We start from the raw sequence: 14,200 nt of genomic DNA on the forward strand, positions 1-14,200 counted from the left end.
TATACTGCCCTTCCAAAATGGCTCAGGGCAGTTTACAGCATGATAAAAACAATTAAAACAAGTTAACAGTTAAAATTAAACTATAAAACAAAATAAAACCAATTAAACAATTCAAACAGCTAAAAAAAACCCCTGGAAATCAGGGCAGCAATTTAAAACAATTTAAAACAGTTTGTCAATCATTTAAAAACCCTGGAAGGCCAGGCCAAACAGATAGGTCTTAAGGGCTCTCCTGAAGGACAGTAATGATCTCAAATTATGAATTTCTGCTGGGAGTGTATTCCACAGCTCAGGAGCAGCTACAGAGAAGGACTGCCTCTGTGTCGCCACCTGATGAACTGGTGGCAACTGGAGACGGACCTCCTCAGATGACCTTAATGTGCTGTGGAATCATGTAGAAGAAGGCTCTCTCTAAGGTAACTCGGACCTAAGCTGTTCAGGGCTTTAAAGGTAATCACCAACACTTTGTATTTTTCCCAGAAACATATCAGCAACCAGTGTAACTGTTTAAAAACAGGCATAATATGGTCTCTCCGAGTTACCCCAGAGACCAATCTGGCTGCCGTATTCTGAACTAACTGAAGTTTCCAGACTAAGTACAAAGGCAGCCCCACGTAGAGCGCATTGCAGTAGTTGATCCGGGAGGTTACCAGCTGATGCACCACTGTTTTGAGGTCATCCTCTTCAAGGAATGGGCGCAGCTGTTGAATCAGCTGAAGCTGATAGAAAGCACTCCTGGCCATGGCCTCCACTTGAGATACCAGGGTGAGGCCTGGGTCCAGGAGTACTCCCAAGCTGCACACCTGCTCCTTCTTGGGGAGTGTAGCCCCATCCAGCACAGGAAGATCTAACTCATCCCTCAAATTCTGAGCCCCCACAATGAGCACTTCCATCTTGCTTGGATTCAGCTTCAATTTGTTCTCCCTCATCCAGCCCATTACGGCCTGTAGGCAGGCATTTAGAGAATGAGTGCCATTTCCTGAAGATGAAAAGGAGAAATAGATTTGGGTGTCATCAGCATACTGATAACACCCAGCATCAAATCTCCTGATGACCTCACCCAGTGGTTTCATGTAGATATTGAAAAGCATTGGTGACAGAATGGAGCCCTGGGGGACTCCATATAACAGCTCCCATTTTGAGGAGCAACTGTCACCAAGCTCCACCATCTAGAATCTATCTGAGAAATAGGAGCAGAACCACTGCAAAGTAGTGCCCCCTATTCCCAACCCAGGCAATCCAGAAGGATACCATGGTCGATGATATCGAACGCTGATGAGAGATCCAGAAGAACCAGCAGAGTCACACTCCCTCTGTTGATTCCCCAGTAAAGGTCATCCATCAGGCTGACCAAGGCTGTCTCAATCACCTTGCCCAACCAAGGGAGATTGCAGATTGGCCTGGAACTGTCCATCACTAAGGGATCCAGGGAAGACTTCTTTAGGAGTGGTCTAACCAATGCCTCCTTCAAACAAGGGGGCACCCTACCCTCCCTCAGTGATCCATTTATGATATTATTTTGACAGCAGAGTCAAGGGAACTACAATTCCCCTGTTTCCTGGTGGTCCTGTGTGCTGCTGCATATATTTCTGGGAGTTTTAGAGGTTAATGGAAGCTCTGCTGCTGTGCCCAGCAAAAGCCCTCCCTGATTCTGCCTCAGGGTAAGTTTGGGAGAGGGAAAGCTATAGCCTGGATGATGTTCCTAATTCTCTTGAGATTAAAAATTAAAAGATAAAATTTCAACAAAATCATAATCATAATAATAAAATTCAGCCATCCCAGGTCCTTGGGAAGGACTCAATGTATGGATAAAACAAACCAGTCAATAACAACTGTCTGACTGTGTAAACAAGAAATAATAAATAATATAATAACCATCCCCCAGTGAGGCACTACCTTGGCATAGTTGTGGGGCTTGCGTGCTCTGAGGAAGGTGAGAGCTATGCCAGAGGTCGAACCATACTGGACAGGTCTCACCAGAGGAGCCAGGCAAAGAGTGCCTCTCCCATTAACAATATGGTGAGATGTAACTTTAATAAATCTATACCAGATCAGTCATCGCCCGGGTCAACAAGGACTGTGCCAGGTGCTGGAGTCCCTGGACATCTGGTGGCAAGTGGGCTACAGGACTCAGGATCTCTAGTTGAGCAACTAGGGCTGGAGACTGCAGGATTACTGGAAGAAATGTCGCTTAACCGGAAAAAATATACGAAAAATGCCAACAAGGAAATAATGATCTGCTATTACAAGTCTAGTCCAACTAGAAGAGTTTATTTAAAAAGAATGTACCAAATTTGGAAAGAGAAGCATCCAGATACAGAAATAACAGAAGAAAGGCTAGCAGACCAGAGAAGATTCACAATAAGAAATAAAGTATTCACAGAAGTTGAGCTGGAAGAACTGTGAAGAGCAACATAGGCTCAAGATATGGGAGAAGAATTACCACCAACTGAAGAAGTTGCTCAGGCACAGGTGGAGGAGGCGTTGGAAATAGAAGATGCCACTGTTGCTGAACTGTTTCAAAATCAAAACCAGGCAACCTCCCCTTTGCCTTCACCTCAAAAACTTGAACGCCGTTTAACAGTAAAGCAACAAGAACTAAAGCAAAAAATAACTGAGCACATGAACCAAACATCCACCAGGGTTCAACTTGCAGCTCTAAAAGCAGTTGCCAAAAACCAACTTGCTCAGGCGTTAAAAGATGTAAATGCTGCACTTGCAGAAATAACCACTACCAATAATTTGCAAGAAACAAACCAACTAATGTACATTGCAGCAACAATAACAACACAAGAGCTCGGATATAAGATCAGTGGACCTGTAAAGGTATTTATTATTATTTCTTGTTTACACAGTCAGACAGGTGTTATTGACTGGTTTGTTTTATCCAGACATTGACTCCTTCCCAAGGACCTGGGATGGTTGAATTTTATTGTCAGTGTTGTTGCTGTTGTTATAGATATCATCGCAGAATGTAGGCTGTTCCCGGTAAAGTTGCTTTTTGTAATTGGCTGATGGTGATTTCTGTGGCCCCTATGGTGTTGAGGTGCTCTTCAAGGTCTTTTGGAACTGCACCCAGGGCGCCAATTACCACTGGGATTATTTTAGTCTTCTTCTACCACAGCCTTTCAATTTCAATTTGTAGATCTTTGTATTTTGTGATTTTTTTCTATTACTTTTTCTTCTATTCTACTATCCCCTGGTATTGCTATGTTGATTACTTTAACTTGTTTTTCTTTCTTCTCGACTACAGTTATATCTGGTGTATTGTGTGGCAGATGTTTGTCTGTTTGTAGTCGGAAGTCCCATAATATTTTTGCATCTTCATTTTCTTCAACTTTTTCAATTTTATGGTCCCACTAATGTTTGGCTACAGGTAGCTTGTATTTTTTGCAGATGTTCCAGTGTATCATCCCTGCTACTTTGTCATGCCTTTGTTTGTAGTCAGTCTGTGCGATCTTTTTACAACAGCTGATTAGGTGGTCCACTGTTTTATCTGCTTCTTTACAAAGGTGGCACTTGCTGTTTGTGGTTGATTTTTCGACTTTTGCTCTTATTGCATTTGTTCTTAGTGCCTGTTCTTGTGCCTCCAGTATTAAACCCTCTGTTTCTTTCTTCAAATTGCCATTCTTAAGCCAATGCCAGGTCTTGGTGATGTCTGATTTTCCACTTATATTGTGCAAATATTGACCATGCAGTGGCTTATTTTTCCATTTTTCTGCTCGGTTCTTGACTTGTTCTTTCTTGTAGGCCTGCTTTCTTTCATTGGTGTTGAGTAGTTTCTCGTTATTGACCATTTTAAGTGCATCTTCTTCACTGTCCTTGATATATTCTTCAAGGCCTCTTTTCTCCTTCTCTACTGTTTGATGGACTTGCAGCATTCCTCTTCCACCTGAGCTGCGAGGGAGGTAGAGCCTATCGACATCACTGCGGGGGTGCAGAGCATGATTGATGGTCATGATTTTCCTGGTCTTACGATCTAACGTCTCTAGCTCTGCCTGGGTCCAGTCTATTATTCCTGCTGTGTATCTGATAACAGGTATAGCCCAGGTGTTTATGGCTTGTATGCTGTTCCCGCCATTGAGTTTGGACTTGAGGATTTTTCTAACTCTCCTGATGTATTCACTGGCAATTTTTCTTTTAACTACAGTGTGTGCAATGTTATCAGCCTGGAGAATGCCCAAGTATTTGTAAAGTTCTTTCTCTTTATTATTTCTCTTTATTTCTCTTTCTCATCATCATCATCATCATCATCATCATCATCATTTTACATTTTATATCCTGCTCTTCTTCCAAGGAGCCCAGAGCGGTGTACTACATACTTCGGTTTCTCTTCACAACAACCCTGTGAAGTAGGTTAGGCTGAGGTAGGTAGTACATAACCTAAATGGAAGATTAGATTAGAAAATAAAATAGCCAGGCTTAGATCAGATGCTAGTAAATTGAAAGATATGAAAGACAAGAAGCTGATGAATGAAAACACCGAACAATATCTGATCCAAGAATACTATCTAGATTCAAGGTAAATTAGAGAAGTCCTGGAAATAATAAAGCAGCAAATAACAGCAGTGTCAAAGAAGATTAGCAGATACAAAGCCAGAATTACACAACACAGGCAAAATCTCCAATTCCAATCGAATCAGAGACGTTTCTACCAAAGCATAGAAGGAGAAACTGCAAGAAACATAGAAACACCAAATAAAGAAGAAACAGTGCAATTCTGGGGGAAATTATGGGACAATCCAATAGATTATAATGAAAAAGCAGGCTGGGTAAAAGAGGTCGAAAAATGTAACCAACAAATGCAAGATCTAATAATAACACCAGAACTAATAAGTGAAAGAGCAAAGAAAATTAAAAATTGGACTGCTCCAGGCAACGATGAACTGCATGGCTTTTGGCTTAAACACCTAACAAGCCTTCATAAACAACTATCAAAACAGTTCAATCACATTTTGCAAGGAGGTGATATTGAACAATGGCTAACAACTGGGAAAACTCATCTCATCATGAAAGACCCAGCAAAAGTTGCAGTTCCAAGTAATTATAGACCGATAACCTGCCTGCCAACCATGTTCAAATTATTAACTGGAATAATAGCAGATGAAGTGATGCAACACTTATTAACTAACAAACAGCTTCCAGTTGAACAGAAAGGAAACTGCCCGAACACCAGAGGCACAAAAGACCAGCTTCTGATTGACAAAATGATTTTAGAAAATAGCAAGAGAAGAAAAACCAATCTAAGTGTTGCATGGATTGACTACAAGAAAGCCTTTGACTCATTGCCTCATACCTGGATACTAAAATGTTTAGAAACAACTGGTGTCAGCAAAAACATTCAGATATTTATTTAAAAAAGCAATGAGCATGTGAAGTACACAGTTAACAATCAATGGCGAGACACTTGGACAGGTTAGCATTAGAAGAGGTATTTTCCAAGGGGACTCACTATCCCCTCTATTGTTTGTAATTGCCATGACTCCACCTTCACAAATACTAAAAAAAACAGGCCTCGGATACCAAACATCTAAAACATCAAGTAAAATAAACCATCTGCAGTACCTGGACGATCTGAAGTTGTATGGAAAGTCCCAGTCAGAAATCAAATCACTGCTAAACACTGTCTGTATATTCAGCAGCAATATAGCAATGGAGTTTGGACTAGACAAGTGTGCTGCATTAATAATGAACAGAGGGAAAATAACAAAAACGAAAGCAATAGAAGTGCCCAATGGAAGCAACATCAAGACCCTGGAAGAGAAATAACATTACATATACTTGGGCATTCTCCAGGCTGATAACATCGCACACACTGAAACAAGAAATAATAATAATAATAAATAGATGGGTGGACAACCCTTCCTCACAATCTGCACTGGAAATAATGTGAGGGAGTTAAATTTTGTTGAGGATATTCAATAATACAATCCAATTTCTCCACATTATTTCTAGTGGCTATGTTTTTTTGTGTTCTACACATCCCTACCCCCCGCCCCACTCCTCCTCCTCCATTGAATTGTAGCCTAAGAAAATTATACATGACTAAGCAGCAATTAATAAGGCAAGTTAGTTGTGTGCATGCTGGGGTGTAGCTATAATTGAGCGGATGGGTTCAAAGAACCTGGGCCCTACAGAGCTCCTGAGGGCCCTGCAGTTCCACGCCTCTCAATTTTCTTCATTATCTCCCTCACTCTGAGTGTCCACCAGGGAGGGGGTGAACATGGGTCCACTTTCACCTATCTACGCCTCTGGTTGTGTGCCTAACTTAAATTTCATTAATGCCAATAGGACGCAAGTACTAACTTTCTTAAGACACAATCCATTATTGCTGCCGCTGTTATTATAGATTTATTTTATTTTTATTCAGTTAGTTTTGATTATAAAATATAATGATTTCAATGGCCAGCATCCTGACTAAAGCTGTGTGTGTACAGCCAAAGGATTCATAAACACAGTGGCAACATCCCCACTTCTGCTCATGTGCAGAGGGACAATTTTCGCTGATCTTCCCTTCCCCCAGAAGTACTCTTAGCATTGCAATGTGTAGTTATGTCCCTGAGGGTCACACAGCCCTCAGGGACATAACTGCACATTGCTCAGAACACTTTTGGAGGGAAAGGAAGACTGGCAAAAAGACATGCCAGGAAATTCTCCCCCTACTGCTGTTAAAGGCACTGGAGCAAGATCAGTTAAAAAGGGTGGCAACTCTGCTTGTCCCTTGTCCCCTTCCTCCCAGTCAGCATTTGATTCCTGGGCTATCACATGCCTCTTGACTGCTAGAGCTGGCAATGTGTGGCAGTACTTCAGCCACTCCAGAACCTGAGGTGGGTTAATCCAAGTCAAGAGCACCAATCTGGACATCAATTGTTTTGGCTGGCAGTGAGCAGCTACATCATGTAATTGTCTTCTGATAGAGAAACTGTGGAATCCTGACGATGAACGTTAAGTTTTAAAAGCAAATCCAGTTTCTAGCTCTCATAGAGGGAAGGTAAGGTGTGCCGTCAAGTCAGTGTCGACTCCTGTCAACCACAGAGCCCTGTGGTTTTCTTTTGGTAGAATACAGGAGGGGTTTACCATTGCCTCCTCCTGCACAGTATGAGATGATGCCTTCCAGCATCTTCCTATATTGCTGCTGCCTGATATAAGTGTATCCCATAGTCTGGGAAACATACCAGCGGGGATTTGAACTGGCAACGTCATGCTTGCTAGGCAAGTCATTTCCCCACTGCACCATTAGGTAGCGGCTCATAGAGGAAAAATACATGGAAAAAGTTTAATAATTTTTAAAATTTTAATGTGTTATTAAGGTGTTTTCATCTACTATGATTTTATCTTTTAATGAATTTTAAATGTGTTATGTTTTATGTTTTTAATTCTGTACACTGCCTAGAGATTTTTCTACTAGGCGGTATATTAATACTACTACTACTCTACTGCTACTATAATATAATATAATATAATATAATATAATATAATATAATATAATATAATATAATATAATATAATATAATATAGCACATTTGAGTCTTCAAAGCACTACATTAATCCATATTTATAGCCAGTTCTCCACTTTCTCTCACAGACGAGTGTGTGTGACCAAGAAAGAGAGCCCAAGGCACGACTATACATAGGGGCTGAACTGGTTCTTGGTGGCTCCCATGGAGTTCTGTGGGACAAAGTACGGGTCTGCTTGAGTAACTGGTCTTAGTGGTGCATGAGGTGGTGTGGAGCGAAGGTGAAGAAACAGGGCAGTGGGACAGAGAGAGGACTGGAAGTCTCTGATGGGCCTTTACCTAATGTGTGTCTCTGTGTGTGTAATTTTGTTTGTATGACTGAAAACCATTTCAGTTGTTTCAGTGCCAAAGACTTCTCAGAGAGCAATGAGATAAATGCTATTAGAGTAGTTGTTTAAAAGAAAAAAGGACACACATACACACACTAATTGGCATTAATTACAAAGAAAAACAAATGAGCGCAGAGTCTGGATAGGAATGTATTGCATTTGGTATTCCCTATGCGGGAAACTTCAGTGCATCTCATTAGCTTAATACTCTGATGGAGATAATTCAATATCGAATGGGTAATTGATATGACATTGAAGCATGCCAGAGGATTAGACTCCTGCCCATGAAATGAATCCACTGCAGCCTCTCATGAAAATGCGCAAACAATGCAGCCTCTGTGAGAGAATATAGGCAGTTAATTAAAGCTCCTGGGAATAATATACTAGTCTACCAAGGACAGGAGAGTTCCTGCCTCTCAATTCTTGATTTAGTTTCATCTGTATGAGATAAACAGAGCATTTCTTGGAAAATAGTCTCCTACACATTGTGCCCACGGAAGGCTTTCATATGCCCTTAGGATTTGGAGGCAGCCTAAACGGCAGCACAAACAGTTCCTTTCTATTTCTTGACAAGTCCATCAAACTCACAACCTTTAGGTGGCGTGCAGCACACTAGCCATATACCAGGCATTTGATAAACTCTTGGAGGCTCCCATAAATAGGGTGTCTGGCAGGCTGCAATGCATGACTAGTGTGCTGTGCACAGCCCAGGCTACAGGCAGCCTGGGCTCAGTTCTGTATTATTATTATTATTATTATTATTATTATTATTATTATTATTATTACTACATTTATATCCCATTCTTCCTCCAAGGAGCCCAGAGCGGTGTTCTACATACAAGTTTCTCTTTCACAACAACCCTGTGAAGTAGGTTAGGCTGAGAGCGAAGTGACTGGCCCAGAGTCACCCAGCTAGTATCATGGCTGAATGGGGATTTGAACTCGGGTCTCCCCGGTCCTAGTCCAGCACTCTAACCACTACACCTGTAGATTCCCTCGGCTCTGCCATTGATGAATGGCGTAGGGGTATGCTGTTTCAGCTTTCATCTCACTGTGAATGAGTTAATGTCTTCAGCCTATAGAAGAATTCTTTCGGTGGACAACACAGAGGCTTATGTACAGTGCAACACCCTGCCGATCCACGAGCAGGGTTGTGCACTTGTTCTGTCCTTCTCCAGACTCCCTGCATGATGCTAGTGAAGGAGGAAATGCTCAGGTGCTACTGAGGATTGTATCATTGCTTTAGTGACAAACCTCCCATTGGGAATAATGGAAGTAGGTACAGATACTCTGATGCAATGGTTAGGGTGCATGGAGCTTCCCCTGTCATTGGTTGGAGCATCCACACAGTGGTGGGTGCCATGGAACCATAGAGACCCTATCCCTCTTGGGAATAACAGTATGTTAGCCTCTGTGTGTTAGGAAGAGGCTACTTCTTTGCATGGCATCTGCAGGACCTTGTCTGGGGTGGAGGGAGCAAAGGTTGCAGTCTCTTATCCACTTACTTAGGATTAAGTCTCATTGACTGCAATGGGATTGGCTCAATCAAACTGCCCCCTTTCCCCCTCTCTAGACACTCATGCCTCTTTGGTTATTCAGTCTCCTGGGTTTTGTGTATAACCACACACCACCAATTGTAAAAAAATATTAGAAATATTCCTTTTTCCTTTGGTCAGTAGCCCAGAGTAGGGCAGCAAGGTTTATACTAATTCACTGCATGTACCAATTAATCATCCCATCTTTTAGTAGACTAACTAATGGGGCCCAATGAGTAAGGATTAAATATGCTCATTTCTTGAGGCTATTCTGGTTCTAGTGTGTTTCTGTAATAGGGGAACAAATACAATATTAATAGTGGCATTTCCTTTTGACAATAAGTGACAAAGATTTTCAATTGTAAGCTATGCTATGCTTCCTTCAGTATCTCAAAGGCATCTATATTTTAGTTTTGATAATATGCAACATTTATTTACACTTAATTGGCAGACTGATTTAAAAGTAAATGATTAATCAACTAAAATATTTTAATTGGTGGCAGCTCTATTCCAAAGGGACACATCAGGGTGGATAATATAACCCCATCTTATGAACATGAAACATGGCATGAAATATATCATGAAAGTGAACATGTTAACAGAGCAGTGAAAATGAGCTCAATGCTCTCGTCCTTGGTTGTCATTTGAGCTATGGTCACTCTCCCCACTCACCTGGAGATGTCCCTGCCAGATGGTTGAAAGCTGATGTTCTGCTTCTCAGGCTTGGCAGAAGGAGAACTCTGTATGATAATGACCCTCACCAGAGCTGGACACTGTGCTTTCCAAAGGTGAAAGGACTGAGCAAGGACCTCATACCCTTAACATTAATATTGTTAATTATACTTGGCTTAGCAAAGACACCAGATGATTCAGAGTGGAACAAAATCCAGCAAGACTTCTCTTCTTCCCTACATTAACTCTCTGCCAAGGGCTTCAATGCTACTTTCATGTTTCCACCTTGTGTTTACCTGAAGCCCCCACTTTAAGCCTGACATGCAGCATTTCATCTATCTTCCTCTCTAGGATCCCCCCCTTTTTTTGTGTGTGCTCACATTAATCCTCCCTCCCAAAGCTGATTTACACCAAGCAACCTTGTGCGCTGCTGCCCAATAGGCAGCCTCCTTTCTGGAGCAGCATTTTGTTGGGGTAACTTCAAAGAGAGGAGCAAGGAAGCATTTTTCATTCGGGAGTGGGTGCATCCTGACTAATGCTCCATCCTTTGATTGCACCAGATTGTATAAAATATGGCATCCTCTCACCCCAGGGCATCATTGTCTACTTGATAGATTGAGCTAGCTTCTATGGACCTTGCTTCATCTTTGCCATATACCTAATCTTGATTGTCCTTCTGCAGACTCTCTCTGCCCCTTCTCTAGTATTATCTGCTCCCACCTACTTTCTACTGCTCCTCCATCAGGTAGTTCTTTTTTGGATTGTATATTTCATAAACTTTGGATCGGAAGCTGGACCATCCCTTTGAATTTATTGGCCTTTTAAGCCTGGACCCTAAGTAGGGGTTACAGGTCTCGACATTTGACCTGAAATGACATTATCCTCTTTCTCAGCATCTTCAGAGGAAGGAGTTAAATCGCAGAGGGAGGAGCCAGAAGGCCAGCTGTTTTTCATATGGCTATATGGAGCTGCTTCACCTTGGATCACCCTATTGGTCCACTTAGCTTGGTATGTTTACACTGACTGGCAGCAGCGCTCCAGGATTTCAGCGGGGGAGGTCTTTTGCACAGCTACCTGGAGATGCCAGGGACAGAACCTGGGACCTTCTACATGCAAAGTGGGTGCTCTACCACTGAACTACAGTCTTTCCACAGGGCCCATTCTCAGCCTTCTCTCCCTGCTCTAAAATTTAAACCATCCCCCTTTTCTACCATGTTCTGTTCATTCTTGGTATCCTTCTCTTTCTGTTGGGGAACGTGACTTTGAGGTGAATACCTGAGACATAACAGTGGTTAGATATACTTATTGTGAACTGGGATGGTTGAGTACCTACCCATTGGGAGCAAAATGAGGCCACTTCAGAATAAGGTAGTGGTTTCTACACATCTCTCAGTGTAGAAGTCTATCTTGGGCTTCTCAAGAGATGGAGAAGTACATAAACTTGTAAATTACAAGAAAAAAGTAAAATGCCCCCCTCCCTCAAACTACCTGACAGAGACTAAGCATGGTGAGCAGCCATTAAGTAAGCAGCCATTAAGTAACCAGTAAGCAGGTCAGCAGAGTTATGAAGAGCTGAAGCAGGAATTGGAAACAAGTAGTCCTCCTAACTAGAATGAATGCAATCTATTTTCTACTTTTTTCAATGTCCAAGAAGTTACATTAACTGTTTATAATAAATCCATTTGATACTGTTTGATTACTGTTCTTGGAATCAGATTCGTTTGTTCACTATTATTTTCCATAAAGGGGAGGTGCTTATAATGTGTGCGGCTGTTAACATTGTTCAAGATGCTAGATTCTAATCAAAACACCCCAGTCAGGGTACCGTGTTCGATGTGTTGTGAATTTACTTTGTATTAGATTGTAAACTCATGAGTTTTAAAACTGTCTTGAGACCTTGGTGAATGGAAGGGTAAAAGTTCTTAATTTTTAAAATAGAATAACAAAATTAAGAGGTAGTTCTTATACTTTGGCAGCCGTCTTGTTTCAAGATGATGAATAGGACAAATATACCCAATCAGGACACCTCAAAACTCTCATGTGTTGTGAATTTGGGTTGTATTGGACTGTAAACATGTGAGTTCTAAAGGGATGTTTCTTATAGTGGTTGACATGCTGAGCAAGGCAATGTAGGAGCAACACTTGGAGGTAGCTCTGCCCCTGTGCCAGGTGCTCAGATTGCTCTGCTACTGCCCACAGAGGTGTACCTAGATAATTTTGGAGCCTGGACCTAAAGGTCTTTGGAGCCCTACGCCATTGCTGAAGTTAAGCGGCATCCCCCTACACAGACACAGACACAGACACACACAAACACACACAGTGACACACACAGAGGCTATTCTCATGATGGGGAAAAACCGGGCTAAAGAAGCCCAACCTGGTTTTTCCCCATTGTGAGAATCAGTGGGCTTGAGGGCAAGCCTGGTGGTTCTCTGGCGGCTAGCCTGCCAAAGTAGCCTTCCCCTTAGCCCAGGTTAGCAGAGTGAGCACCCTGCTAACCCGGATTTCCTGATCATGTGCTGCCCTGGCAACACACGAGGAGACCCCTGCTAGGAGGCTGCAAGCAGCCTCCCAGGCTCGGGGGTCTCTCCCGGATGCCCCACACACTCACATGGGACATCCTAGAACTTCCAGGGGCCGCATGACCCCCAGTGCCCGCAGCCCCTGCCAGCTCCGTGACAGCCGGTAGTCATGTGGGCAGCTGATCCAGCCACCCAGGGCTGCCTCCTGATCGTCTGCGGGGAGAACGGGCTAAGCCCGCTCTGCCCACAAACCTCCTCTCAGTGCTTCCCACTGCTCGTGAGAAGCGCCTCACAGTCTTTTTAACATGTGGCTTCTTGAGGGCAAAAGCAGTAACTGAACTTACAGGAGTGTAAGAATATAAACAGATTTTTTTTTTTTGCAAATATGCAGTAGCAGAAACATTTCAACACACAACTTAACATATTCCCATCCCACATATTTCTTTCTCCACTTCCCCTTCTGTCTCTAAAGCATCTGGCGCAGGTCACAATCACACTCGGCCACTCGGTGCAGTGCAGGCCAGTGGTGCTGCACGGCAACCACACCGCCCAGGACACACTAAAGAGGATTTGTGGGCCCCCAGGTGGTATGGAGGCCCTGAACCTCGGCCCCAAAGACCAGGGGTAAGAGCACCTCTGACTGCCCACTCCTGCCTTCCTCAACAGAACTTGTGTGTGGGTGTGGCACGGATCTATAATGAGGCGAGGTGAGGTAGTTGCTTCTGGTGGTGAGCGTGTCAAGGGGTGACAAGTGCAAGCATCATGCCCTTCCCTTCCACAGGTGACACCCTAGGTGCCTGCTGCTGGTCTGCTGCTGCTGCTGCTTCTCCTCTTCTATGCTCCCCATTTTGGGGCATGCTCTGCCCACCTTGCCTCAGCAGTCCAAATACCTGGCCCACCACAACTCTGAAGGAAGCAGACTCATTTACTCTACAATCTCTCAGCATATGAAATGAGCTGAGTAGTGCATGTGTAGAAGTTACACAGAGTTTGAACGTGTATAAGGAGAGAAAGTAATGCTGCTGAATTTTAATCAAAAAGTTATGGCTTTACTCAAAACAATTTTACAATCGAGCCAGAGGCAGAAAAGAAGATGACGATGAAGAAAACGCCCGGCCAAATGCTTTCTTGTTGGCTGACAATCCTATTTTGCATACAGTTCAGGCTTCAGTAGTGAACATGCATAAAACTGTCTTCTAGTACTGAGTCAGACCATTGATCCATCCAGGCCAGTATGGTTTACTGGCAGCAGCTCTCCAAGGATTAATAATAATTCTTACCACATGAATTGTACTTTTTCTGAGTGTTCAAAGCACTTCACGTCCCTTATTTCAGTACTCTGCAGAACTACCCTGTAAGTTAGGCCTGCGTTATCATTGCTATATTGTGGAGGGGAGGCAGAGGTTGGGAGGTAGTGGCTTGCCTACGAGAGAGCTGACCTGGGAACCAACAGACACTCTGAACTGCTATACTACACCTGCTTTCATCTTGCATCACCACCTGCTCATTGGCTACTGGCCAAAGTATCAAAAGGACACACACTGCTTTGTCATGGGAAAGTGGCTGCTAAGAAGGCATGCTTAAGGACTTGAATGGCCTGGAGACTTTAACAAGATCAATACCAC

General features: G+C 42.9%; 1 protein-coding gene across 1 annotated transcript in view; it reads left to right on the forward strand.

Annotated features, from left to right (window-relative positions):
• The window catches only part of SEC16B (SEC16 homolog B, endoplasmic reticulum export factor), a 92,421-nt gene extending 80,401 nt beyond the window's left edge, over positions 1-12,020 (forward strand). The window contains exon 21 of the mRNA XM_053249723.1: positions 10,947-12,020. Within this exon, the coding sequence (XP_053105698.1) occupies positions 10,947-11,239 (293 nt within the window). The 3' untranslated portion in view covers positions 11,240-12,020. The remainder of the gene's footprint in view (positions 1-10,946) is intronic.
• Positions 12,021-14,200: the final 2,180 nt, after the last annotated feature.

This window comes from Hemicordylus capensis, chromosome 4 (genome assembly GCF_027244095.1).
Source record: "Hemicordylus capensis ecotype Gifberg chromosome 4, rHemCap1.1.pri, whole genome shotgun sequence".
Lineage (NCBI taxonomy): Eukaryota > Metazoa > Chordata > Lepidosauria > Squamata > Cordylidae > Hemicordylus > Hemicordylus capensis.